General features: G+C 43.3%; 1 protein-coding gene across 1 annotated transcript in view; it reads right to left on the bottom strand.

Annotated features, from left to right (window-relative positions):
- Window positions 1-616: 616 nt before the first annotated feature.
- Window positions 617-27,541, bottom strand: part of itprid2 (ITPR interacting domain containing 2) — a 156,647-nt gene continuing 129,722 nt past the window's right edge. The window contains exons 17-24 of the mRNA XM_084314035.1: window positions 20,146-20,511; window positions 17,896-19,278; window positions 17,448-17,522; window positions 17,009-17,136; window positions 15,460-15,559; window positions 15,121-15,186; window positions 7,433-7,714; window positions 617-2,090 (exon numbers count right to left, since the gene is read on the bottom strand). Of these exons, the coding sequence (XP_084170161.1) occupies window positions 1,983-2,090; window positions 7,433-7,714; window positions 15,121-15,186; window positions 15,460-15,559; window positions 17,009-17,136; window positions 17,448-17,522; window positions 17,896-19,278; window positions 20,146-20,511 (2,508 nt within the window). The 3' untranslated portion in view covers window positions 617-1,982. The remainder of the gene's footprint in view (window positions 2,091-7,432; window positions 7,715-15,120; window positions 15,187-15,459; window positions 15,560-17,008; window positions 17,137-17,447; window positions 17,523-17,895; window positions 19,279-20,145; window positions 20,512-27,541) is intronic.

Genomic DNA, 27,541 nt, shown 5'->3' with positions numbered 1-27,541 from the left:
TGTGTCCAGAGCATGTATGCTTTTCATTCATTTAAGACACATTATTGCAAGGGTTTTGTAATACACATACACCCTCTGTTCTCATTGCAATGCATTTTTTATTCTTTCTTATACAGTAGGAAGGGGGAAGAACACTATATCGTGGGTGTTCATATGACTTGTATTCTGCTTACAGCTTCGAAATTCCACTTGTTTCGTTTAACGTAAAGCCTTTTAAATATAATCAAAACGTTCCCGTGTTTCTGCGATCTGTGCGCAAAATAATAACGAGTTGAGCTACGCGGAGCGCAGTCAGTCAGTACACCCCGTATATTCCGATAACGCTATATAAACCATGCTGCATTCATTCGGAGATGAAGACCTATTATTCCAAATGCTATTTATAGGGTTTTGACCATAATTACACTACTGTTGCTATTTTACAATGAACTATAATGAATTACGGTTCATACAGAACACGCCAGTGTTGAAACTAATGCACAGAAGCTTATTTCCTTGTTGTAATAATATATTCTACCAACAGGGCGCCAGCTACGCATGCTCCGAGCTGTGCGTAGATATACGCACAAAGTCAAGCACAAGTTAAAATTGATAAGTCCCACACTTTGCTTAGAAATGATCGTACGCAGGGGTTACGCACATATCTGTGCGTACGCAACGTTGATAAATGAGGGCCCTGGTCTCTTTTAAAAGATAACATTCTGAAGTTACTAATGCAAAAAAGGAAATACACCATTAGTGCTAATTAAATAGAGTAACTTGAGTTGAACTTGAACTTGTGTACTCACATTTTTCTGTAGTGGTTGCAATATCCCCCCAAAAAATATAAAAAAATAGGTATAAGCTGAAAAACACTGTGGATCCATAGCCTGAGGTCTTATGTAGTACAGGTCCCAATTGTATAAAAATCCGTTCAGAAATGAGTCTTGGGGGGAAAAAAAGCTCCCCAAAATCAATTTCCTCATCCACAGCCATTAATTCTAAAAGTGATTCACTTCCCACGTGGGGTATCAAGGCTGACCAATCATTTTCGCCATCAGCGGATAATTGGCAGTTCCGGAGCGTCGGGAGTCCGGGGTGGTCATCTTTACGTGCCGCGTAAAAAGACGCTCGCCTGACATATCGCCATATAACTCGAGAACCGAGGCACGGATTTGGTCGAGTGAGGTGGCGTTCGAACGGCAACAAATAGACCTTTCAAATGGTAATTTATATGTTCGGCGAGAAATGCAGCCTAGAGCCTCGAGACGCTCGCAAAATGCTGTGACTTTGTGCGTTCCGCCGGTGGGCATGCTGGGACTTATATGTCCCGGTGAGAGTAGAGGGTAGAGTTCAGTGTGAAGGTACAGTGTTAGAGTTCAGTGTGAAGGTACAGTGTTAGAGTACAGTGTTAATGGGCAGTGTTAAGGGGCAGTGTTAAGGGGCAGTGTTAGAGTACAGCGTGAAGATACAGTGTGCAGGTACAATGAGAAGGTACAGTGTTAAGAGTACAGTGTTACAGTACCATTTTAGAGTACAGTGTGAAGGTACAGTGTGGTCAGTGTTTAACTCTAGTGTTGATGTAGCTGTGTGCTTCAGTAGAAGGAGGCAGAGAATTAGTGGTTGCTACTTAGTCTCTAGAGCCTGTATGACTGTTTAGTCCTAGTTTAAACTAAGTGGTTACATAGGTCGTAGCAGTGTTTTCCAGTGTAGATCAGAGCCCTGTACAAATATTAGGCTTGGTCTTACAGTAGCTAACACTTAAAAACTCTACTGCAGCCTTTCCAAGCAGAAATGGTAAATGTGTGTAGAGTTTAATTCAGGCTTGGTCCAACTTCAGTTAGGTCATTGTTCCATAGTTTACAGGGAGCAGAACTGTTCCTGGATCAGCTCTGTGGCCTTTTTAGAAATGCCATTTTTGTTCCCATTGTAGATGTAACACCGTCAACAGTGTTAAAAAGACAGTGTTACCGCTAGGCGGCTATGCACTGCTGTTGCCGTGACTACAGGGGGTAGTCTCTGGTTCCCAGGGGTGATCTCCGTGGCGACGCAGCAGCCAACAGCTCGTTGTAAATCTCCTGTCGGATCTCCTCCACAACGCTCTCCCTGATCTGGAGAAAACACACAGAGAATATGTTTGCCTCACCTACTGACTCGTTAGAATCAAGCACATGTGACGGCCTGTCAAGGTCTTGTCCAATAAAAAGGACTTTGTAATGAATTCAAATGAGTTGGCCTGTTGTAAAGCTGAAAGAAGACATGAAGTTTAAACACCCCTCAGCCTGAAGAGGTCTCATTCCCACTGTCTCATTCTCACCATGTAGGTCATTCTCACTGTCTCATTCTCACCGTGTAGGTCATTCTCACTGTCTCATTCTCACCGTGTCAGTTATTCTCACTGTCTCATTCTCACCGTGTAGGTCATTCTCATTCTAACCGTCTCATTCTCACTGTGTAGGTCAGTCTCATTCTAACTGTCTCATTCTCACTGTGTAAGTCAGTCTCATTCTCATGGTGTAGCCAGATCAGTCTCGTTCTCATGGTGTAGCCAGGTCAGTCTCATTCTCATGGTGTAGCCAGGTCAGTCTCATTCTCATGGTGTAGCCAGGTCAGTCTCATTATCACTGTGTAAGTCAGTCATTATCACTGTGTAAGTCAGTCTCATTATCATGGTGTAGGTCAGGCTCATTATCATGGTGTAGGTCATTCTCACTGATTCTTACGGTGTAGGTCATTCTCATTGTGATTCTTACGGTGTAGGTCATTCTCATTGTGATTCTTATGGTGTAGGTCATTCTCACTGACTTACGGTGTAGGTCATTCTCACTGATTCTTACGGTGTAGGTCATTCTCACTGTGATTCTTACGGTGTAGGTCATTCTCACTGATTATTACGGTGTAGGTCATTCTCACTGTGATTCTTACGGTGTAGGTCATTCTCACTGTGATTCTTACGGTGTAGGTCATTCTCACTGATTCTTACGGTGTAGGTCATTCTCACTGATTCTTACGGTGTAGGTCATTCTCACTGTGATTCTTACGGTGTAGGTCATTCTCACAGATTCTTACGGTGTAGGTCATTCTCATTGTGATTCTTACGGTGTAGGTCATTCTCACTGATTCTTACGGTGTAGGTCATTCTCACTGTGATTCTTACGGTGTAGGTCATTCTCATTGTGATTCTTACGGTGTAGGTCATTCTCACTGATTATTATGGTGTAGGTCATTCTCACTGTGATTCTTACGGTGTAGGTCATTCTCACTGATTTTTTTTTTTTTTTAACTTCATTTTTTAGCGTTTATCGCTTTTCTGGTCAAGCATGACCGACAGATAGTCCAGTCATTATATGAAAAAACCTAGGACAAATTGCAACAGTAGCAAACTCAACTGATTTTGTATCCTCATTATGTCCTTAGTGAGGGAAAAAAAGTCCCAAGGAATTCCATCATGGGAAAGTTTTGAAAACGACCTATATATATTCATATCGAAAAATGCCTGTTATAACATAGTGGTGAAAATTTTACTTTTAGATCACTATAAAAACGCACAAGCTGATTACACACACAAAGACAAGAAAAAAAGTCAATCACAACTTCATTGAATTATTCTGTTTACTCATGCAAATCACACATTATCTTATTTGATATGCACCAATTAGCATACACGCCAGAACTAATCAAAACATTTGATAAAGAAATTTTTTTCTTCTTGGAATATTAGTAGATAGGCTCTGTGGAGCTCAGTCCACGAGGATGGGGCTCAAGGGTTTATGTCCGTGGGGATAGGTCCATGGAGATGGGGGTTTTTATAATAGGCGGAAACTACATATTTGTACAGCATGCAAAACACTACATGATTCTTGCACAAAACTACATGGGCTTAACATAAATTTGGTATGTCTGTATAGGGGAGGCTTGTAGGTACCCATGTAACCCATTTCCATTAATATATATTGAGGTAGAAGGCCAAGGGACCATTTGAAAAATGGTGATGGCCATATTTCCCTTCCCAAAAAATCGTCTTAACTTTGAATAATTAGGTATGTAGCCCCCTTTCCAATGAGGTAACATGACATGGTTGGTCTCATTGGAAACCCGAGGTTGTCTAGAATCAAATGGTATCTTTACTTTTGAGCTACCTCAATTTGAACGCGTCACAATCTCTGAAAGACTGTCGTCAGTGATCCTGCCAGCAATCAAGTACATTGAAAAAAACACATTTCCCATGATGGGATTCCTTGGGACTTTTTTTCTCACACTAAAGACATATTGAGGATACAAAATCAGTTGAGTTTGCTAATGTTGCAATTTGTCCTAGGTGTAGCCTAATTCTGGCCTATAATGACTGGACTATAGGGGTAACAAAACATTGAAAAAAAACACATTTCCCATTATGTGATTCCTTGGGACTTTTTTTCTCTCACTAAAGACATATTGAGGATACAAAATCAGTTGAGTTTGCTAATGTTGCAATTTGTCCTAGGTTTAGCCTAATTCTGGCCTATAATGACTGGACTAAGATGCAGGGTGAAACGGGAGGGAGAACAGGGGAAGACATTCGGCAAATGACGGCGGGTCCGGGAATCGAACTCGGAGTCAACCAGATCCGTGACGCAGCACGGTATTCCCCGACGCTTTCGCGTCGAGGTACATGGTGAGCTACTGGAGCTCCCCTCACTGTGATTCTTACGGTGTAGGTCATTCTCATTGTGATTCTTACGGTGTAGGTCATTCTCATTCTCACTGTGATTCTTACGGTGTAGGTCATTCTCACTGATTCTTACGGTGTAGGTCATTCTCACTGTGATTCTTACGCTGTAGGTCATTCTCATTGTGATTCTTACGGTGTAGGTCATTCTCACTGTGATTCTTACGGTGTAGGTCATTCTCACAGATTCTTACGGTGTAGGTCATTCTCACTGATTCTTACGGTGTAGGTCATTCTCACTGTGATTCTTACGCTGTAGGTCATTCTCACTTATTCTTACGGTGTAGGTCATTCTCACTGATTCTTACGGTGTAGGTCATTCTCACTGATTCTTATGGTGTAGGTCAGGGCTATTCAACTGGCGGCCCGCGGGCCAGATCCGGCCCGCGGGATGATTCTGACCGGCCCGCCAAAGATTACATGATAAAAAAAAATAAAAAAAAAAAAAATTTTTTTTTTTAATATTTTTTTTTTCTTTTTTTTTTATGTCAACGTTAACACGCACAATTGAGCCAAAAGTCACTCAATTAATGACAGATTTCATTGATAAATTGAGGGAAAACTTTGCAAGTCGATTTGATGAATTTGACATGTCCAGAGAATTGATGCATTTTGTGAGCAACCCATTTGCCAATGTAGCTGCTATTTCCACAAAAGGACAAGAGTTCCTTGCATCGCTTCACATTGATGAAGGTCTCCTGCAACTTGAAATAATTGACATGCAAGCATCATCTGCTCTGAAGCAGGCACTTGAGAATGAATCCACCACAACATTTTGGATAAAGTGTATTCATGTCAAGACATTCCCCAAAATAAAAACGCTGGCAATATCTGTGCTAACAATGTTTGGCTCAACATACACCTGTGAATCCAGTTTCTCTCACATGAATGCCATTAAAACAAGCAACCGTGCCTCCTTGACAAATGAGCATTTGCATCACTGTTTGCGGGTAGCCCTCACTTCCTATGAACCCTCTTTCTCTGCCATTGCCCAGTCAAAGAAGTGCAATCGCTCTCATTAGATTTGTGTATGTAGGCTAGGCCTGTCTGCCCCCCACCCCCCTGATGTTTGAGAGTTAAGAGTGGACAATAAGTGCTGATAAGATGCTTTGATTTGCTGTTGTTGCACAGACATGAAGCACTTTTTCATAAGCTCAGCTGCACTATAAATGTGTTTTTTTGTTCAAGTGTTGAAGTTAGAATGTTCAGATGCACATCATGCACTTGTTTGTTTTTTATTTTATTTTTATATTGAAAGGTTGAAGAGGAGATGAAAAAATCCTTCCAGGCTTAGCCATAACATAGTCGCATTATTAATTTCTCTAACCAGCCATTTTGTTTTCTTCTACGTCATTTCATGTATTCAATTGTATGTCTGACCAAGCCTCTGGGTCAGTCCCCTGTCAGACGCTAGTGGGTTAACATGTCTGTCTCTGGCGGGTGACTGGCCTGGCAGCGTGGCCACGCTGTCATAACCTTTCTTTATTGAATAAACCTTTTTATTATTATGAATGACTCAGAATGATTAATGTAAACGGCTCATCGTTTGTCCTTTAATATTTCCTATTACAGAAAATGGGAAAATGTACCATTGCACAGTCATAAATGAAGCACTTTTTGCAGGAGATGTTGCAGATGTGGCACATAAATGAAGCACTTTTTTTGAAAAGTATACTACTTTTGCAATGTAGTTAAATAAAAGTTGTGAAAATGTGGTTGCGTGTTGTGTCAAGTGTACATATATTCATAGCACGGGGAGGCGCCGTGGCAGTCCGGCCCCTGGCCCCTTGGATTTCTGACAATGTGGCCCCCTGAACAATTTAGTTGAATAGCCCTGGTGTAGGTCATTCTCACAGATTTTTACGGTGTAGGTCATTCTTACTGATTCTTACGGTGTAGGTCATTCTCACTGTGATTCTTACACTGTAGGTCATTCTCACTGTGATTCTTACGGTGTAGGTCATTCGTGATTCTTACTGTGTAGGTCATTCTCACTGATTCGTACGGTGTAGGTCATTCTCACTGATTCTTACGGTGTAGGTCATTCTCACTGATTCTTACGGTGTAGGTCATTCTCACTGATTCTTACGCTGTAGGTCATTCTCATTGTGATTCTTACGGTGTAGGTCATTCTCACTGATTCTTACGGTGTAGGTCATTCTCACTGTGATTCTTACGGTGTAGGTCATTCTCACTGATTCTTACGGTGTAGGTCATTCTCACTGTGATTCTGACGGTGTAGGTCATTCTCACTGTGATTCTTACGGTGTAGGTCATTCTCACTGTGATTCTTACGGTGTAGGTCATTCTCACTGTGATTCTCACGGTGTAGGTCATTCTCACTGTGATTCTTACGGTGTAGGTCATTCTCACTGTGATTCTTACGGTGTAGGTCATTCTCACTGATTCTTACGGTGTAGGTCATTCTCACTGTGATTCTCACGGTGTAGGTCATTCTCACTGTGATTCTTACGGTGTAGGTCATTCTCACTGTGATTCTTATGGTGTAGGTCATTCTCACTGATTCTTACGGTGTAGGTCATTCTCACTGTGATTCTTACAGTGTAGGTCATTCTCACTGTGATTCTTACGGTGTAGGTCATTCTCTTTGTGATTCTTACGGTGTAGGTCATTCTCACTGATTCTTACGGTGTAGGTCATTCTCTTTGTGATTCTTACGGTGTAGGTCAGTCTCATTCTCACTGTCTCAAAGTACATGTTATTATCACACTGAGGTGCTGGTACCTCTCTGATCAGCTGCTGGAGGTTCTCTCCTCCTCTTCTCTCCTCCAGTGGCTCCTCCTCTCTCTCCCTCCCTCCCTCCTCAGTGTGTGCGTTGGCTCTAGGAGGGGGTGCAGGCGTGATGTTGATTGATGCTTTGAACACAGCCGGCTCACAGCTGGCTCTGTTTGGACTAGAGGAGCGTGAGGAGGAGGGGCCTGTGGAGGGGGTGTGGTCAACACTAGCGCCGCCTCCATAGTCCAGCTCTGACCGAAGATACAGCTGCTCTCTCAGCAGCTCAGACACCTAGACACACACAGTTGGCCAATCAGAAGAGCCGATCAACAGATGATGCAAAACAGTGACTGAAGACTATTTGTCTGTATGCAGAGCGAGCAGCACACAAAGTGGAGACATGACACACAGTACACACATACATACATATATATATATATATATACACACATACACACATTACATATATATACACTGTTACAGCCCTTGGATCCAAACGACAGAGTCTCGACTGATGCATAAGACGATCTTTATTTAATTGTCCATCCGTGACGTCATCTTAGCACCGTGAAAACTGCATTGGAAACATACATAAACAGACAAACAAACATTTCACATAACGGTTTCCACAGCACAGTACAAACACTAAACTAAATAACATTGGTATCAAAACTACAAGGATTACATTCCTACACAAGACATAAAATCATTCATTCACAAATTACATTATACAAAGTTACAACCATAATCAAATAAACAACAAAGCATACCTTGCTGCGCTCTCCAAGGAATGTAAACCGAAAAGGTCCTTTCTTTTCTTTTCGTTTAAAACACACGATCAATACATGGGGATACAGAAGGATAAGAAGTCGCGACGCACAGGAATACAAAAGCGATACAAAAAGACGCACCAAACGTTCCTGCTGCCGACCGACTAAATCACTTAACAGGTGCTTCCAGCTGGACTGATTAACAGTGCGCCAATAGGGACAGATTTATATAGGCGTACGGGTATCGAACTCGGGTAAAATCCCACACGTCATTTCAAGGCATACATACATACTGAATATTATTTAGTAAACAGCAAAGGATATTGTCTAGACATGTTTAATCTCAAGTGGTCCGTTACACTCCCCCCAATCACTTCATGATACAACACAAAAATAATCATGAATGATTTAAGACCAAAAGACCATTTATCTTGACTTTAGAAAATTATGCAAATAAGCATCGTCATGCTACTGTATGTATGCATGTCTACGACCTATTATTCACTTTCGAGGAGAACCACTAGCCTTTGCACTGGTCTTTGCACTTTCAGACGGTTCGATGCAACCAAGAACCTTGCTCTCATTAGAGTTGAATTTGTGGAGTCGTAACCCTCCTCCTTTACACAACTCTTGGGCTTCAACGATCAGCTCTGAAGCCATTTCAATTGTTGGAACACTAACTAGGCCATCATCAACATAGAAACTGCCCTCTATGAATGATGCTGAAGTTGGATAGCGTGCCTTGTATTGCTGTGGCAAGTATTTAAGGCCAAAGTTAGCGCACCCTGGAGAGGAAGCTGCACCAAACAGGTGGACTGCCATCTGATATTCTTTTGGCTCGTGATCAAGGTCTCCATGCTCCCACCATAGAAACCTCAGGTAAGTATGATGCTCAGGTGTAACAAAGAACTGGTGAAACATCCTTTCAATACCATAGATGATAGCCACTGTTTCCTTCCTAAAGCGGAAGAGAACTCCCACCAAGGAATTGATCAGATCTGGGCCTGTCAGCAAGGTGTCATTTAAGGAGATGCCACAGAATTTAGCCGAACAATCGAAAATGACTCTTAACTTGTTAGGCTTCTTGGGATGGCACACACCATGGTGTGGTATGTACAAAACGATCTCTCCCGAAGGTGCCTCTGGAGCTAGCTCCGTATCACCATTGTCGATTACTTCCTTCATTAAGGCTGTGTAATGATCATATAGTTGTTGATTGGCCTTAAGCTTCCTCTTTAGATGTTGCAAGCGAATAGTGGCCAACTTCTTATTGTTTGGCAACAAGGGAGGACTACCACATCTCCAGGTGGCCATCCTCTTTCTGCTGAATATTCCCACTAAGGAGCTGTATGAAACGCACGTCATCTTGTGAGACGTATTTGTCCACAGAATTCTTCTCACTGAAGTCAGACTCCAGCACCCTCAAAACGTCTGAGGCTCCTTCTGTGAAAATCTTAACCCCATTTGCTGCTTCCCCAAACCTCGTCTCTCTTTCCTCGTGTAAACATGTTGGGTGACGTCGGCCACACACTCCACAGATATGTCGAGTCCTCCAGTCTTTAGTGACATGTCCTTTGCGCAGACACCCAAAGCACAAATAATTCTGATGAATAAACAACCTTTTATCTGCCATGGACTTGGAAGCGAAAGCTGGGCACCTAGCAATACCATGAAACTCTTCTTTACAGATAATGCATGGTAGCCATGGCCTAAAACCAGGGAGGCTTTCTGGTATATGGTCTTTCACTTGAGCACTAGTGCTGAATGCATTTACCTTCCCGGGCAACTTATCCTCTGCTGATTTGGAGCTAAACAAGAACGGAAAGGCAATAGGATTACAGGCTATGCGGGCTTCCTTCTGCACAAACTCAGTAAAACGTTCAAATGTAGGATATTCTTCGGATCTATCGAGTTCTTCTACTACAAGTCTGCTCCATCTGCGTACAACCCAATCTGGTAGTTTTCTCAACAGCTTATGATTTTCCTCACTATCATTTAAAATAGACAAGCCCTTAACGTGGGGCATAGCATCAGCGCAGCCCCTTAAGAAGTCTGCAAAATCTCTCAGTGCTAAAGGATCATTTGAGGCAACTTTAGGCCATTTCATAAGCTTGTCCCGAAATGCTTTCTGCATGATAAATGGGTTTCCATACCGGTCCTTTAACACGGCCCAGGCGCCTTCGTATGCATCCTCAGAACTCCGGTAAAAGAATCCCTCCACAGCCTTGCGTGCCTCGCCTGTGAGGTAACCTTTCAAATACAGCATTTTTTCACCAGCAGGGATACGTTTTCTGTCAATCAGAGTTGTAAATGTCATCTTAAAGTCAACAAACTTCAAAGGATCACCTGCAAACATGGTTGGCTCAGGAACAGGCAGACGGTTTAAGCTAAGTGAGCTAGCAACTGCTTCTGCTAGATTGACTGCAACACTCAGAGAGTTCTTGTGATTGGGGCAGTGCAACAGTGGTGCCTAGTTGGTGGTTCAAATTAACAGCTGGAGTTTTTACGATGACTGGGATGGTGGTGTTGGGCTCTCCCACTACATCACCTTCAAGCCGATTGTATGTCCGCACTCGAGCTGCAGCCAATTTAACATCCATGTTTGCATGCATCATTTTCAACTTTGTTTTTTCCTCCTCGAGATGCAGTTCGACCTCAGCCTGCCTCTGTTGCATTTGCACCATCATTTGTGACTCATGTAATTTCCATTCACATTCCAGCTTACTAAGTTTAGCATGCTGAACCTGTATCTCCTGCATAGACTTTGCTTGTTCTAATTTAGCCGCAAGTTCTGCCTCTGCATCGACTCGCTTACTAGAGGCTCTGCTACTAACAGACAGGCTGTCTAAATTTTGAGAAATTACACTCTCTGTGTTAGTGCTACCAAAAATAGATTGATTTCCATCACGATTTAGAGTCATTCGCACTCTTTCCTTTTCGACTTCCTCTTTAAAAGTCCCTTGGTCTAGACCTACTTCCAGTCGTTTACTCACAATATCACCTATCTCTGTAGTCAGTGTGCTACAAGCATCTATTTTTTGCACAACATCTGTAGTATTAAGACAATTGCGTTAGAGTGCCTCATAATTTTGCATGGTATGGTATTTATTTTAGACAACAAAACAATACAGATTACTCACATAACATGCTTTTGTCAAGGATAGGAACGAAAAAGGCGCAATGACTTATTTACATCGTTGTCCTTGGATGTCAAGGATGCTTGAGAAACAACACATACAACTCATTACAGTAAATTATCCACAATTATCACCTTTGCATAGTAATAATGGCACATCCCTAAATTAATTAAACATGCACATTTGTTGTTACATATTTCTTCTAGCCATTGAGTCTGAGTCTCTAAAGCACCCCAGGGGAGGTGGTTGGGGGGAGGGAGGGAGGGCGGTAAGAGATTCCGGTTTTGACTGATTACAGTTGCCATCAGTTTTTGCCGGTGGGTAAGATTTGTTTTGACTACAGTTGCCGCCAAAAGATGGAAGGGATTTATGGCTTGGGAAGTGGTGACGAAACAGCCTTGGATTACTCCACTCCTGCTCTTGCAGATCGCCAGTCGTGCACGCTGGAGGGGGGGGTTAGGGTTGGGTTTGGGGGAGGAGGGCGGGGGGTGGGGGCCTGCAACATCCATCTTATCTTCACCAGACAGCACAGCTCGTTCCTGGCACCGCCTCTCCGAAATCATCCCCCCGCTATGACCTCGACCTTGGTTTCACAGCAGAATGGTATGGGGGGGGGGGGGGGGGGGGGGGGGGGTGATACATGCAGCTTGTGGCAAATTGCTGCCATATGATTAAAATTGGGTTAATTTAGATTAATCATACCCCCTACTGGCACGGTATGGTGGCATATCCATTCTCACGTCTCTAATTTCCGTCGTGATGTCCAGAATGGTCTGAGACCGCGACAGTTCCTCTTCGTGGTTGGTAACAAGTCTCTCAAGAATAGTCTTCATGCACGATTGTTCATCTGTATGATAGATTTCGCTCCGTTCCAACATGGTCTTAGAGCTCAATTGTTCATCACCTCGCAGAGTGTTAAGGTCAGCGATCTTTTTATACAGTTCCATTTGGTTGTCTTTGATCCCGGCCATGTCCTTGGCCATAGGATTCAACTTCTTCCGAATTAGATTCAGGCAGTACCAGATCCAACAGCTGACGGAGCCCAAGCCGAGTAGCATGACAATTAGAAGATATACGTCTTCAACATCGTTTATCTCCAGCGGGAAAAAGCATATCGCAAGCCATTGCCTGTATGAATTTATGGTGTATCCCGCCTGATAGCTCCCGAGTGGGCAGAGTGGATCCTACGCATTCTGCCTCCTCGTTGAGAATATGTGATCAATCGCTGTAAAAGCCCAGCTTATTAGATCCATATTACATGGTCATATACAAATTGAATGTCTTTGTTTATTTTCTCCAGATCTTCCTTCAGACAAAATGTCTTAAGTCTTGTCCTAGACTCTCTTGCTATTTTCTTCCAGGATTCATACGTTTTCAAAAATGCCTTTAAATGTTTTTTACCTTGTTCTTCACGCATTTGTTTGCCCTTAGCTGTTAGCTCCCACTGGCGATAACCAGTGGCAGTTTCTTGTGAGTCAGTAAGCTTTTTATTCTCCTCAACTGGTGACGGATCTTCTTTAGGACCTAAGTCCTTGTCATCAGGGACTTTTCCCTTTTCTCCATTCACTGACATTTTGCTATCTATTGAAAATTAATGTGTGAATTCAGATCACTGAAACTAGATAGCTGGAGCTTGAGGACTTTCTGTGAAATAGCCTTCTGCTCACCTCATTAAAACATTAAACATTGAGCTCCCAAAGCATCAATATTTTTAAATAGTCCAATCAAAGAGAGCTTGGGCAAAGCTAATGGGATTTAAGCATAAGCTAATTGTAACTTCAAGTTCCAGGTGAAGGCTTTTTTTTTAATTTTTTTTTTACAAGTTCAAATCAAACCATTCAAGCATGAACCATGAGAAATCATCTAGCACAGCAGTTCAATAAGCCAACATTAACATTTCATAACCATCATCTGCTGGTTGGGATGATCTGCTTAGGCTACTATAGTTCGTATCAATATCAACAAGTAGCAGTTCCGTTTGTTTGTTTGTTGATCAGAGTCTCTCACCACACCTGCAGTCTCTTCAAATTGCTGCTGCACGTATATTGTATACACGTATTGTATATACATATATATATATACACATACATACATACTGTACATACATACTGTACATATATACATACATGTATATTATGGAATACAGTCATATTTGTTTAGCTTTTCAAACCAGTCGGACCCTTGCCGGCCAAAGTGGTTTGGAAGAGTCAACAGGCTGGCGACAGGTCATGAATGATCAAAGACCCTGGCAATAATGTTAGGAAGCAGGGAGAAAGAGACGGCTTTCTCATGGCTGTATTGTGGGCCGTTTCAGACAAATGAACAGAAAGGTATGCGCACGCTTTTATTATTCTCCTGAGTATTGTTGAATTTGATGATCTATAAGAAGCATAATTGATGACGAGGCCTATTGATTGACTGAATGATGTGGAGGAGTAGGCTAGGCTATGGCATAACTAGATATAGCCTAAGCTACTATATGCTTTTTTGTGTCTAAATATTTAGTCATATTACTGTAAGCTAGTGTGTGTTTTTGCTGTGTGGTGAAGTCCCATCGCTATGGGTGTATAGTGTTTACTGGGCTCCATTATCACGTCAGAAGATGCAACAACATATCAATGTGCTGCACATGGTGTTGATTATGCCGCCATTCTTGTTTGGTTTTAGCACAGTGCCACCTAGGTGTCATCTGTGCATCAACCACTATGGTTTTGATGGTGCGTTCTGTGACTTCCAGATATAAGCGTGTCAAAAAGAAAACGGGTGCACTGAACTTGGCATTACTGTTTAGGGGCCGTTATGGGTCGTTGTTAGGAATGAGAGGAATATGATCGTTTCTCTATTGTCCTTCTCCATTTTTCCTTCCTTTGATTCCCATTTTGTATCGGCTGCTTTTCATTGACAGAAATATATATGAGTTAAGCGGTGATTGATAAACGTGTGGGAATGAGTGTGGACTGGGAACAGAGCTAATTCCCCATGAAGAGTGTGGGACGAGGAAGTGGAACTCCTTTTACCATGACAAAAATCTAGTCATCGTGAACACCAATGGAATTTGATTTGTGTGATCTCTGTGTGAGTTGGTAAGCTAACCTTAATGTTATTTCGGTCTTCTTTGAAAATCAGATCATTTATTCTCTCTTTCCTTGTATTTTCCTCAATACTAGGGGTGTAATGTATTCGTCCTGTGACGTCATGGTTCTGTATGTGCAGCCATACGAAGAATACGTCTAGTTTTGTTGAATTATTCTGCTTCTAGTGCAATGTGCACGTGTCGCCACAAGATCATCATTTATCATGATAAACATCTGCAAGTGCGACCCTGGTCAAGAGGTAAAGGGTCAGAGAGCAGAGGGCGATCTACATATACGCGACAGATAAAGATAGCAGCTGTAGTATAGTATAGTCGTTACTATACTAACATTATAGTTCAAAATGCACAGGGGTTCAGTGGCAGGTAGGGGTTCGGTGCCTTTCTCAAGGACACGTTGACATGTCTGTCTGTCTGTCTGTCTGTCTGTCTGTATGTCCGACTTGTCCGTCCATCTTTGTCTCAGGATGCCTCTCTAGATGAGTGTTTATCCTTCTAAAGGTAACTTTCCTGCCAGAAGCCTCTGTGTGTACTGTGTGTACTGTGTGTGTGTGTGTGTACGTGTGTGTACGTGTGTGTACGTATGCGCATGTGTGTGTGTGTGTGTGTGTGTGTGTGTGTACGTGCACGTGTGTGTACGTGTGTGTACGTGTGTGTACGTGTGTGTACGTGTGCGTGTGTGTGTGTGTGTTTACTGACCGGGTCCATGGTTCTGAGAGCTGAACTGGTGGACAGACTGCCAACACTACTGTTCCTCTGAAGACCCTAGAGAGAGGAGGAGCGGAGGATAGAGGTAGAGAGGATAAATGATGAGGAAAGAAGAGGAGAGGAGGAAAGAAGAGGAGAGGATGGAATGAGAGAAGAGGATAAGGGTATTGAAGAGGAGGAGACAAAGAATACAAAATAAATTCACTTTAAAATTAGAGAAAAATTAACAACCCCTGAGAAGGGCAGTGTGTGTGTGTGTGTGTGTGTGTGTGTGTGTGTGTGTGTGTGTGTGTGTGTGTGTGTGTGTGTGTGTGTGGACAGCCCCAGTACCATGTGCTGTAGTTTCAGTCTCTCCTCTAGCTGTAACTCCAGCTCCTGCAGCTCCTCCCTGACTGACCTCCTCAGCGCCTCCAGACGCTCCAGCTGCAGCCTAGAGACAAACACCTCTTATTAACCCTTTCACTGCCACACTACCAAATGGTTAACCCTTTCACTGCGACAATACAGAATGTTAACCCTTTCACTGCCACACTACATACGGTTAACCGTCTGTAGTGTGGTAGTGAAGGGGTTAACCTTCTGTAGTGTGGTTAATGTCCAGTCCACACAAGAGACATGGACTTTAGAGATGCAGGGAGACAGAAACATGCTTCAAAAGCTCCTGTATTTTATTATACAAACTGGATGGTATTTTACACTAAAGATAATAACACAGCTTGTAACTTAGCATTGATGCGTCTGCTTAAAACTATGGATGAAACCAAAAAGCCATTAAAAGGCAAAAATTCCACTCTGGGTCTTTACTACAGAGTAGAATGAGCTCACAGCCAGCTCTGTACAGATCGTTATGCCAGAGATAAGATCCAGTTTATGTTATCAACATTTTTTATTTTAATTAAATTTTTTTATGCAGTCAGGCCACTGAACTTAGAAGCAGGCCAGGCCAGTGTTTCTAGTTGCAGCGGCGCAATAGTTAGATAACCTAGGTGGGGAACAACCAGGAGATCACTGCAACTCACACAAGTTGGAGAACTATCTCTCTTGCTCACACACACACACACACACACACACACACACACACACACACACACACACACACACACACACACACACACACACACACACACACACACACACACACACACACACACACACACACACACACAAATGTGATTGGTGGAGGCGGGACCCTTACAAAAAAACAAAAAATCCATCAAAATGAGTGTTGTTGCTAACCATTGACACATGCTAGCCTGTAATAATCCCCCCCAGAAAAATCGACTTTGCATTTGATATATTGCAAATATATGCCATCACACACACTGGCATTTAAAGGGTTAGAATTATAAAATGAATATGTGGTATTATGATCAGGGCTGAAGTTGAATAAAAGATTGTATTATTTTCAATCTGACACTACAAAAAAACTGAAAATCCATTGTTGCTAATCATATATGCTAGCCTGTTTTTTAACAATACTTTGTGATTCCATCACAAACACTGGCATTTAAAGGGTACACATAAAAATATTCCTGCACCAGAATGCAGGAGTGTTAGTTGGTGTTCTAGGGTTCAGTGCTCTAGTGTTAGTTGGTGTTCTAGGGTTCAGTGCTCTAGTGTTAGTTAGTGTTCTAGGGTTCAGTGTTTTAGGGTTCAGTGTTCTAGAATTCAGTGTTCTAGTGTTCAGTGATCTAGAATTCAGATCTAGAATTCAGAGGACTACACTGAGGAGAAAAGGGGCATCAGACCACTAGTCAAAGGTTGTCACTCCTACCAAACACAAACAAGGAGGGGAGCTTTTACTTTTGGTGAGAGAGTGTGCTGACCAAGAGAGACGATCAGGAAATTCATATCAACTGTGACCGTGATCTTGAACTACCTGTCATCAGAACTCAGGTGTGTGTAGACCAACGCCTGCTGCCTGATGATCGACAGCTCCAGATCCATCATCTGACTGCGGAAGGCATTCAGGCTCCGCTTCTTCTGTTGGAGATCCCCAATGGATGACTGGAGGAGAAGATGAGGAGGAGAGCGGACAGAACAGGGGAGGAGGGGATGGGAGAGGAGAGGGAAGAGGACAGGACAGGGGAGGATAGGGAAGAGGAGAGAAGACATTCTAAAGATCAGCTGCTATAGAATAACCAGTTACTATAGCAACGACCATGGAACAGGACTGTGGTGTTACATGGCTGTAACTGGAAACTGTACTGGCCAAACTACTCCAAATACAGCTCTATGTAACTCTGTGACTCTATGTACAGTTAAGCAATGGAGATGAGGAGAGAAGAGAGGGAGGGAAGGATGAATGAATGGAGTACCTGCTGTGGTGAGCTGGCTGCTGTCTGCTGGTTGAACAGGTTTGAGGGAGCATCTTCTCTGTTGAGTGAGGGAGTCTAGTAGAGAGAAGTCAGATAGTTAGAATGATGTTATGTTATGCTATGCTAGTGTTATAGGGTGAGGTGGTGTTCTAGAATTCAGACTTCTAGGGTTAGGTGGCGTTATAGAATTCAGTGTTCTTCCTTCTTTTGCTGCATTTAAAAGTATGATCTCTGACCACTGTGTGTCGACTTGTACCTGTCTTAGCTGATTTTTATTGTATATTCTTATTTGTTGTGCTGTGTTTTGTTTGTTGTGTTTTCGTAAACGTGCCGTCACTGTAAATGAGGGTAGTCTCATAACCAACTTGAAATAAAGGTTTCAAATGAAATTAAAATGGTGTTCTAGAATTCAGTGTTCTAGGGTTCAATGTTCTAGATTGGAACCAACCTGGCTCAGACTCAGCACGGTTCCTCTGATCTCATGTAGAACTCTCCTGAGCAGCATCTCCATGCTGGAGGGGCCCTGGACACAGCCTGGGGCTGGAGTAGGAACCAGCCCAGGGTAGAGAGAGTATCCTGGCGTTAGGCCAGGGTTAGGGCCTGGAGTAGGAACCAGCCCAGGGTAGAGAGAGTATCCTGGGGTTAGGCCGGGGTTATGGCCTGGGGTTGGAGTAGGAACCAGCCCAGGGTAGAGAGAGTATCCTGGCATTAGGCCGGGGTTAGGGCTTGGGGCTAGAGTAGGAACCAGCCCAGGGTAGAGGGAGTATCCTGGCGTTAGGCTGGAGTTAGGGCCTGGGGCTGGACTAGGAACCGGACTAGAAACCAGCCCAGGGTAGGGAAAGACACCGCATTGGTGGGGGCTCGGGGGGTAGGAGAAGGCGTGGTGGAGTGGTGGGCCGTAAGCATGGTGGGGAGAGCCATGGGGAGGGGTGTGGTAGGGTGACTGATGACTGTAGGGATCAATAGGAAGGTGAGGATGGTTGAGGCTTGGATGCTGCATCATGGGACTTGAAGGCTGCTGGTTGGACAGGCTGCTATGGAGATGCATGTGTTGGTTGGTCAGACTGTGGTGTGGAGAGAAGGGACTGTAGCCAGAGAGGTTGGGAACAGAGGAGTAGGGATGGAGGGGGGCGGGGCTTGGGGTCTGATAACGGGAGGGGCTAGGATAGGGGCTAGTGTTAGGGTATTGTCCCGAACTGGAGTTGGTGAAATGCATTTGGCCTGAGCTTGGGTTCCAATTAGGCTGGTTTTGATTGGTACTGAAGCTCTGATGTGACGGGCCAGGTTGATTCTGATTGGAGAAGAGGTCGGGGACACTCTGGGTGCTCCAGGAAGGAGCGTGGCCTACTAGTGGCGTCCCCTGCCAGTCGGGAGGAGGGCTAGGGCTCTGTAGCGAATACGACGATCGCAGGAGGTGGTGTGGGAGGGGCCTGGGGAAGGGTGTGGGAGCCAATTGGTCATTAGACTGGGAAGATGCAGGGTTTATAAGGAGAGTAGAGAGACATGTGGATTTTCCTTCCTCCTTGTCCTCCTCCTCATCCTCCTCTTCCTCCTCCTGGCAGGGGTACCTATAGGAGTATGTCGGTGGGGTACAGTGCATGGCAGCCCCCCTCCCAAACTGAATCCTCACAGAGGACACCACCCTCGCCGGGGAGAGAAGCGAGGACGGTAGTGAGGCGGAGCGCTGAAGGGGGAGACTTCTCCTGCCTCTGGCCCATGCTGGGTGAGCCTCCCTGAGCTGTGCTGGTACCCCCTCCCCAGGCCGCTGGCAGAGGGAGCAAGACCGCTGCCTCTGGAAGTGCTGGTGGTTCAGCTGGGCTCTGCTCAGAGCCTGGTGGAGGATCACAGAGGAAGGGCTGGACGGACACACAGCTTCAGAACCGTCTAACACAGCTTCAGAACTATTCAACACAGCTTCAGAACTGTCTAACACAGTTTCAGAACTGTCTAACACAGCTTCAGAACTGTCTAACACAGCTTCAGAACTATTCAACACAGCTTCAGAACTGTCTAACACAGCTTCAGAACTATTCAACACAGCTTCAGAACTGTCTAACACAGTTTCAGAACTGTCTAACACAGCTTCAGAACTGTCTAACACAGCTTCAGAACTGTCTAACACAGCTTCAGAACAGTCTAACACAGCTTCAGAACTATTTAACACAGCTTCAGAACTATTCAACACAGCTTCAGAACTGTCTAACACAGTTTCAGAACTGTCTAACACAGCTTCAGAACTGTCTAACACAGCTTCAGAACTGTCTAACACAGCTTCAGAACAGTCTAACACAGCTTCAGAACTATTTAACACAGCTTCAGAACTATTCAACACAGCTTCAGAACTGTCTAACACAGCTTCAGAACTATTCAACACAGCTTCAGAACTGTCTAACACAGTTTCAGAACTGTCTAACACAGCTTCAGAACTATCTAACACAGCTTCAGAACTGTCTAACACAGCTTCAGAACTGTCTAACACAGCTTCAGAACTGTCTAACACAGCTTCAGAACTGTCTAACACAGCTTCAGAACTGTCTAATACAGTTTCAGAACTGTCTAACATAGCTTCAGAACTGTCTAACACAGCTTCAGAACTATTCAACACAGCTTCAGAACTATTCAACACAGCTTCAGAACTATTCAACACAGCTTCAGAACTGTCTAATACAGCTTCAGAACTGTCCAACACATCACACACAGTCTCTGGGGCATCTGAAGGGGGACACTCCCCCTGGCGGTCAGTCTCCCTGTCTTTATCTGGGCCAGCGGGGGGGTCAGGTTGGACCCCAGACTGGAGCTGGGTTTGGTCTTCGTTTTGGGTTTGTTCAAGAGCCGCTCCATCTTGTCCAGTCTGCAGGGTCTGGCGAACCTCCAAAGAACTACAGCTCCCATCATGCACCTCTGCAGCCTCAGTAGTACCTCCAGGCTCCTGCCCCTCAACAGCCACTAGCCTATCAAACATTGTGTGGTCCTGGGCTAGGGGCGTGGCTAGAGGCGTCTCTTGGTCTGATGCATGTGATGTCACAGTGGTCTCGCTGTCACAGCTGTCACCGCTCTGCTGGACCTATTTGGACAATACATACATATATTTTTTTATTAACAAACAAATTAATCAAATCAATGAAACACTTAATATAAAATATTAAAATAAAATAAATAAAAACTATTAATGAAACAATTGTAAATAAATAAATAACAACAATGAATAAACCAATACAAAAATGTATTAATAAAATAGATTTATAAACAACTTAATTAAAACAATTAATTAAACTATTTAATTAAAACAATTAATTAAAGACCAAGATGGTGACGCATGCACAACACAAGGCTCAGCGTTTGCAAATTAGCGGTAATATAGTCAAGTCAAGTCAAGAGTTTTAATTGTCACGGCATACAAGTATACAATGAAATGCGGGTGGTCTTGCCCGCAACGATGTGCAATACAGTGGTACAACATATAATAGAATCCAATAAAAAAACAACATTGTGCAATAAACAGGTAACAGGTAACATGGTGTGACATCTCGGTATCTGTACATAGTTATTTACAGAGCATATAGGACATGCTATGTAGCTTTGGTAGTGCAATACACTGTTCCTGTTATTCTAATTTAAAGTGGCCTTTCCTTTTGGCCATAAGTGTGCGGCATGAGTGTGTGCCCGCTCATGTTAAAGTGTTAAGTGGCTGCTAGTGTGTGAGCGTGCACAGCGTGCGTGTCGTGTGTGTGTTCATGTGTGCTTGTGTGTGGATAGTTCAGTGTTCTGTGGCACTCAATGTTCATTGTTCAGGGCTCTGAAGAAATATACCTACTTGTTTGACAAGTCTGCTCACCCAGAACACCTGACAATATCTTTTGGATGCTGGATAACAACAATCTGACAACGTTATCAGCAATCTTCAGCTCCCCAACGAGATCACTGGGACACAGGGGAATACCAACCCAGCACAGCATGACTGGCCAAGCTCGCCCCAGCCGTGAGCGTAAAGAGAAGAGGTATGCATGGAGGACTGAGGGCTAAACTAAAGCTAACCCCTCACTGCCTAGCGCTACAAGCCTCAATGACGTCCGCCCTGTTGCACTCACCCCCATTATCATGAAGTGCTTCGAGAGGCTGGTCTTGACTCACCTCAAATCTGGCCTTTCACTTTCACTCTCACTGGACAAACCAATTTGAATGACCAAAGTGAAAACAGGAGCACGGAGGACGCTATCCCCTCAGCGCTATATTCCACCCTCTCCCACCAGAATGAGAGCAACACGCATGTGAGAATGCTGTTCATCAACTTCAGCTCAGCATTCAACACCATGATCCCCTCCAAACTCATCTCCAAACTTGGTGACCTTGAAGAAAACCAAGGACCTCGACATGAACCCCTCTCTCTGGAACTGGATACTTGACTTCCTTACTAACAGACCCCAGTTTGTTAGGATAGACAATCTGACCTCCTCCACCCTCACCCTGAACACCGGCGTCTGGCAAGGCTGCGTGCTGAGCCCCCTTCTTTACTCCCTCATCACCCATGACTGCACTCCTGTACGTGGCACCAACACCATTATCAAGTTTTCTGTGGTGGGCCTCATTAAAAATAATGATGAGTCGGCCTACAGGGAGGAAGTCCAGCATCTGGAGGCATGGTGACCAACAACCTGGCCCTCAACACCAAGAAAACCAAGGAGCTCTGGAGGAGGTCAAGGAAGACTGGAGCTGGCACGCACACCCCCGTCCATATTAACGGGATGGAGGTTGAGCATGTCTCCAGCTTCAAATTCCTGGGAGTCCACATCTTCGAGGATCTCTCTTGGACCTTCAACACCTCAGCACTGATCAAGAAGATCACCAGCGCCTCTTCTTCCTGAGGAGACTGAGGAAAGCCCACCTGTCTCCTCAGATTCTGGTGATCCTTTACCAGTGTGACATAGAAAGCATACTCACCAACTGCGTCACAGTCTGGTACAGCAACTGCATGGCAACTGCACTGCCTCAGACCGGAAAGCACTGTGGTGAAAACCGCCCAACGCATCACCGGTACATCACTCTCTGCAATTGAGTCTATTCATCACAAATGGTGTCAAGGACACTATGCCCTCCTCCCCACTGGGAGTTGCTTCAGGAATCTCTGCTCTAAGTCAAGCAGACTCAGGAACAGATTCTTTCCCTCAACTGTCATCTCCCTGAACTCTGTACCACGATGACAGCCCCCCGCCCCCCTCCCATACCATATAAACTCTGAAGTCCACTTCCTATCCCCTAGGCTCTGTTACCCATTCAGTACCAACATTGAACTTTTCCTATATTACTGCTTTCTAAAACGGCCTTACACTGTAATCATATAATCTTAACTACCTAAATCAAACTATAGTCTACCCATAACTCTGTATGATATCATCAGCATATATTTATATATTTACTGCATATATATATTAGGGGTGTAACGGTACACAGAAGCCACGGTTCGGTACGTACCTCGGTATTGCGGTCACGGTTCGGTACGATTTCGGTACAACAGGAAAAAAATATTTATAATTATTATTATATATTTATAATAATTATTATTATTAAATATAATAATGTTCTATAGGCTTGCCGTAGTAGTCAGTGATACTGGTGTAATTCTGTGTTCAGGCATCCACAGAGTAAATGAATTGCCTACTGCAGGGGTTCCCAACCTTTTTTCCCCCAGGGACCCCCAAACATCTCTGATGAAATTCCTGGACCCCCCTCCTAATAAAATACCATAAAATACTTTTTTTTGTCATTTTAATAACAAACTGCTTATACACAGGCATATGCATCATAATTAGACCCACTATGCTTCTTTGACTTGTGCCTTCAATCAACAAATCTCATCTTGCACCATATGTATTTCAAAATGTTGGCCAATATTCAAATCCTGTATTCATCCTATCAAATCAGGCCCTAATGGTGAACGGTTTGCATTTATGTTGAATGAAGGTAAGAATCCACTGCAGTAAAAATATCCTCACCTCGAGTGGTGGTAGTAAGGTTGACTGACATGAGAATGTCCTGCTTCAGATCCTCATTTTCGATATACTGCACATAAACGATGAGCACAGCCTCGTCTGCGACAGTTGTAGTTTCATCAAGTTGTATGGCAAATGGACCCTTTCTAAGCTTTTCTGACAGCTGCTGCTCGCAATCACTTGACATCTTATCAATTCGGTCTTTCACTACATTGTTCGAGAATGGTACTGATTTTAGTTTATCCGCCACGTGTGGGCCGCACAGTTTCTAAACCATTTTGATGCAGGCTGGTTTGATGAGCTGCTCGCCAATATTGTGCGGTTTCTTTGCTTTTGCAATTAAAAGCGAACACTCAAAGGAGGCTTCGGTAGCCTTCTGTAAATCACTGCCACCCCTGCTCCACGCTACTCTAACATCAACGGGCTTGTTCGCCTTGAGAGACTGTTCTTTCCGCCGAAAAAAGTCCGGATCCTTCCCAACGGTTTCTGGGTGCTTAGATGCCTGATGTCTCTTCAGCTTGCTGGGCTTCAGGCTCGAGTTTGCCAACTTTTCTCCACAAATCACACACTCCGGTCGTTTGTCTGGTCCCTCAGTGAAGCCCATGGTGATGTAATTTTCGCGATTGCTGTAGGTCCTAACTTTTTTTGCAGATGAGCTGCCGTCATCTCCTTTTCGTCTCCTGTCGTCTGGCGGACCCCCTGCGCCCCCTGGCTGACCCCCAGGGGGTCCGCGGACCCCAGGTTGGGAATCACTGGCCTACTGCACCTTTAACAACAACTTAGTTTCAGTTTCAACTTCACGTGAAGCCGAGACTGAAGAATACTAGAGAATAGATGACATGTTACACAACAATGGCAGAGGATTATCAATATTTTGGATTTAAACAGTAGCAGGCAGCAGCAACTGGAGAGGAGCTCAGATGATCTGGTGGTATGTTGTGCTTTTATTTTTTCTCCGATCAGCTGTGAGACTCCGCGGTCCGCCGGAAAAGGTTGACGTGTGTGTTTGCGCGCGCGCGTGTCTTTTGGTTAACATTATTGGGCAAACAAGAAAACTAAAGAAAACTGCAAAATTGTAATGACCCTGCTGTGTTAAACATTTAATTAATTCATCATGGTTTTGTTTTAGGGACAAATAGGCTGTAGTAAACAGGAGAGGAGGAGGGGAGAGCCGAGTGCAGATGTCAGTGCACGCTGTTGTTAATTCTGTCCGCTTGTCATCTGAGACGTATTCCGCGTATGGCTGGATGTACCGCACCGTGACGGCCGTACCGTAAATTTGCGGGACGAATACACGTACCGTTACACCCCTAATATATATATATATTAGTGCTGTCAATCGATTAAAATATTTAACTCGATTAATCGCATGATTGTCCATAGTTAACTCGCGATTAATCGCAAATTAATAGATTTTTTTTTCTACCTTAAACTGATATTTTTCAAGTTCCACGTTTTAATACTCTTATCAACATGCGAGTCAACTAATGCTTGCTTTATGCAGCCATTTAACACAAAAGGATGACCCTCATGCATTGCAAATTTGCATCAAATTCAAAACAGAGTGATGCACAAAATAACTTAAAAGAAAATAATAATTTAAAACAATGAATAAAGTGTGCATGAAATAATAGGGGAAAGAAAACGTTAGGAACTCGTTACATTCACCCACACAAGGGCTGATTAATCACACACACCCCCCCCTCTCTCTCTCACACTCTCCCAGCGCTCTCTCTCTTGCCCCTTCCTCATCTCTCACCCCCCTCTCTCTCTCTATATCTCTCACACACACACACACACACATAATATCAATGAGAGCATCAATAATACACCTGAGTGAAGTCTAATAAAAGAAAAAATAATTAAAAAGAAAAGAAAAAAAAATCTTAAAAGTTAATCGTGAGTTAAAAAAAATAGTGGCGTTAATAGAATCGGGCGATAACGCGTTAACTTTGACAGCCTTAATATATATATATTATATACATATCTGTCTGAATATACCCACATATAACCCATAACTCTGTATGATAGCATATACAATAGTGCTGTATATACCGTATATATACACTTAATTACTTAATATGATTTTATACTCAATTAAAGAGGGGAATTTCCATAAGATAGACAATATTGCACTCATAACAGTCCTCCTTAAAAAAGACAAAGACCCCACCGATTGCGGTAGTTATAGACCCTTGAGCCTCCTTGGAACCGATATCAAGCTGTATTCCAAGGTATTAGCCATCAGACTTCAAAAGCATATGACATCTTTAGTTCACCCTGATCAGACTGGATTCACAAGAGGCCGCTTGATCACGGATAATATAAGACGGTTACTACATGTGCTAGATGCCAGCAAGGATGCCACTCCACCTATAGCGATGCTGTCCTTGGATGCGATGAAAGCCTTTGATAGGTTGGAATGGTCTTATTTATGGGCAGTACTAGAAAGGATGGGGTTAGGAAATGGATTCATTGATATGATAAAAGTATTGTACAAAGACCCATCGGCCATGATTACAACAGGTAATATCACCTCCGAAATCTTTCCTGTATCGCGCTCCTCCAGACAGGGTTGCCCTCTTAGTCCCGGACTATTCGCTTTATCATTAGAGCCTTTAGCACAGTATATAAGACAATCCCAATCCATAGAAACAATCGCAATTAAGGGCACACAACATCATATTAGTTTATATGCGGACGACGTAATATTGTTCATGCAAAACCCTACCACCTCAATGCCTCATCTTCTCAAGTTGATTGATGAAGTTGGCAATCTATCGGGATTTAGGATAAATTGGCCAAAGTCGGCCTTCCTACCACTTAATGCCCCTGCAAAGAATATATTCCTTCCAGAAAAAATACCAATGGTAAAACACTTCAGATGTCTAGGAGTCGAAATATTCCCTACTATATGCCAAACGGTGAAGTACAATTACACAAAATTCCAAGATAAGATCAAATACGACTTTGACAGGTGGTCCAATCTTAAAAACTCAGTACAAGCCCGAGTATCAATAGTTAAGATGGATATTTGACCTAGAATCAACTTCATTAGCTCAATGTTACCGTTACCCCCTCCTGATGGTTACTGGAAAAAATTACATTCCACCGCATATAAATTTATTTGGAATAACAAACCTCCACGAATAAAAAGATCCACCGCACAGAGAAACAAAGCCGACCGAGGTTTAGCATTTCCAGATTTTTATCACTATTTTAAAGCGTACTCTTTAAGACCACTAACAACCTGGTTTGACTCCCAAGCATCTGTATCCTGGAGGAACTTAGAAGAAAATATAGTAGCACCACATAGACTGCAGGACATAGTATACACCATATTATCAATTAAGCAATGCGAATTGAAATGTGGCCCTCTTATGTGATTCGGATATGGCGTGAAACACAGAAAAAATATTCTAACCAACATAAATGGCATAGCCATACTCCCCTATTCAATAACAATGCACTCCTTATTGGAAAAAATCAGATACCCCAAGTGGGAAAAGCAGGGAATACATACATTGGGAGATGTTTTCAAAAAACGGGGTTTTTGTAGCCATCAAGATATACGAATAACAAATTTAACCTCACCAGTTCCACATATTATTTCTACGCACAGTTATTGGAATGTTTGAAGGCTCATGGAGTCCCATTAAAGATACCAATTGAGCACCACAGATATCACAAATTCTTCTATGAAAGAGAGACATCGAGAGGCTTTTATCATAACTTACTAACGTCTTCGTATGGAATCCTTCCCCTAGACTCAGTCTGGAGGAGGGATATACCAGACCTGGAAGTAGATTTTGATTGGCAAACGTTCGAATTGCGTCACGCAACCCGGATCATCAACAAATTAATCTTAATTATATTCATAGGACATACATGACTCCTATAAGATTGAACAGAATGGGACTTAGACAAGATTCTCTATGTTCCTTATGTACAAATGGTGATGAGGGTACATTTATGCATATGTATTGGGATTGCCCACCTGTTAAGATATTCTGGGAAGAAGTGACCCTGCAATTATCAGAATTTTTATTTCTGAACATACCTGTACAGCCCTCTGTATTGCTGTTGAATGATGTTTCTCAGTTTGCA

Source organism: Notolepis coatsorum, assembly GCF_963971535.1.
Source record: "Notolepis coatsorum genome assembly, chromosome: 5".
Taxonomy (NCBI): domain Eukaryota; kingdom Metazoa; phylum Chordata; class Actinopteri; order Aulopiformes; family Paralepididae; genus Notolepis; species Notolepis coatsorum.
This window is presented reverse-complemented; position numbering and strand designations above follow the sequence as displayed.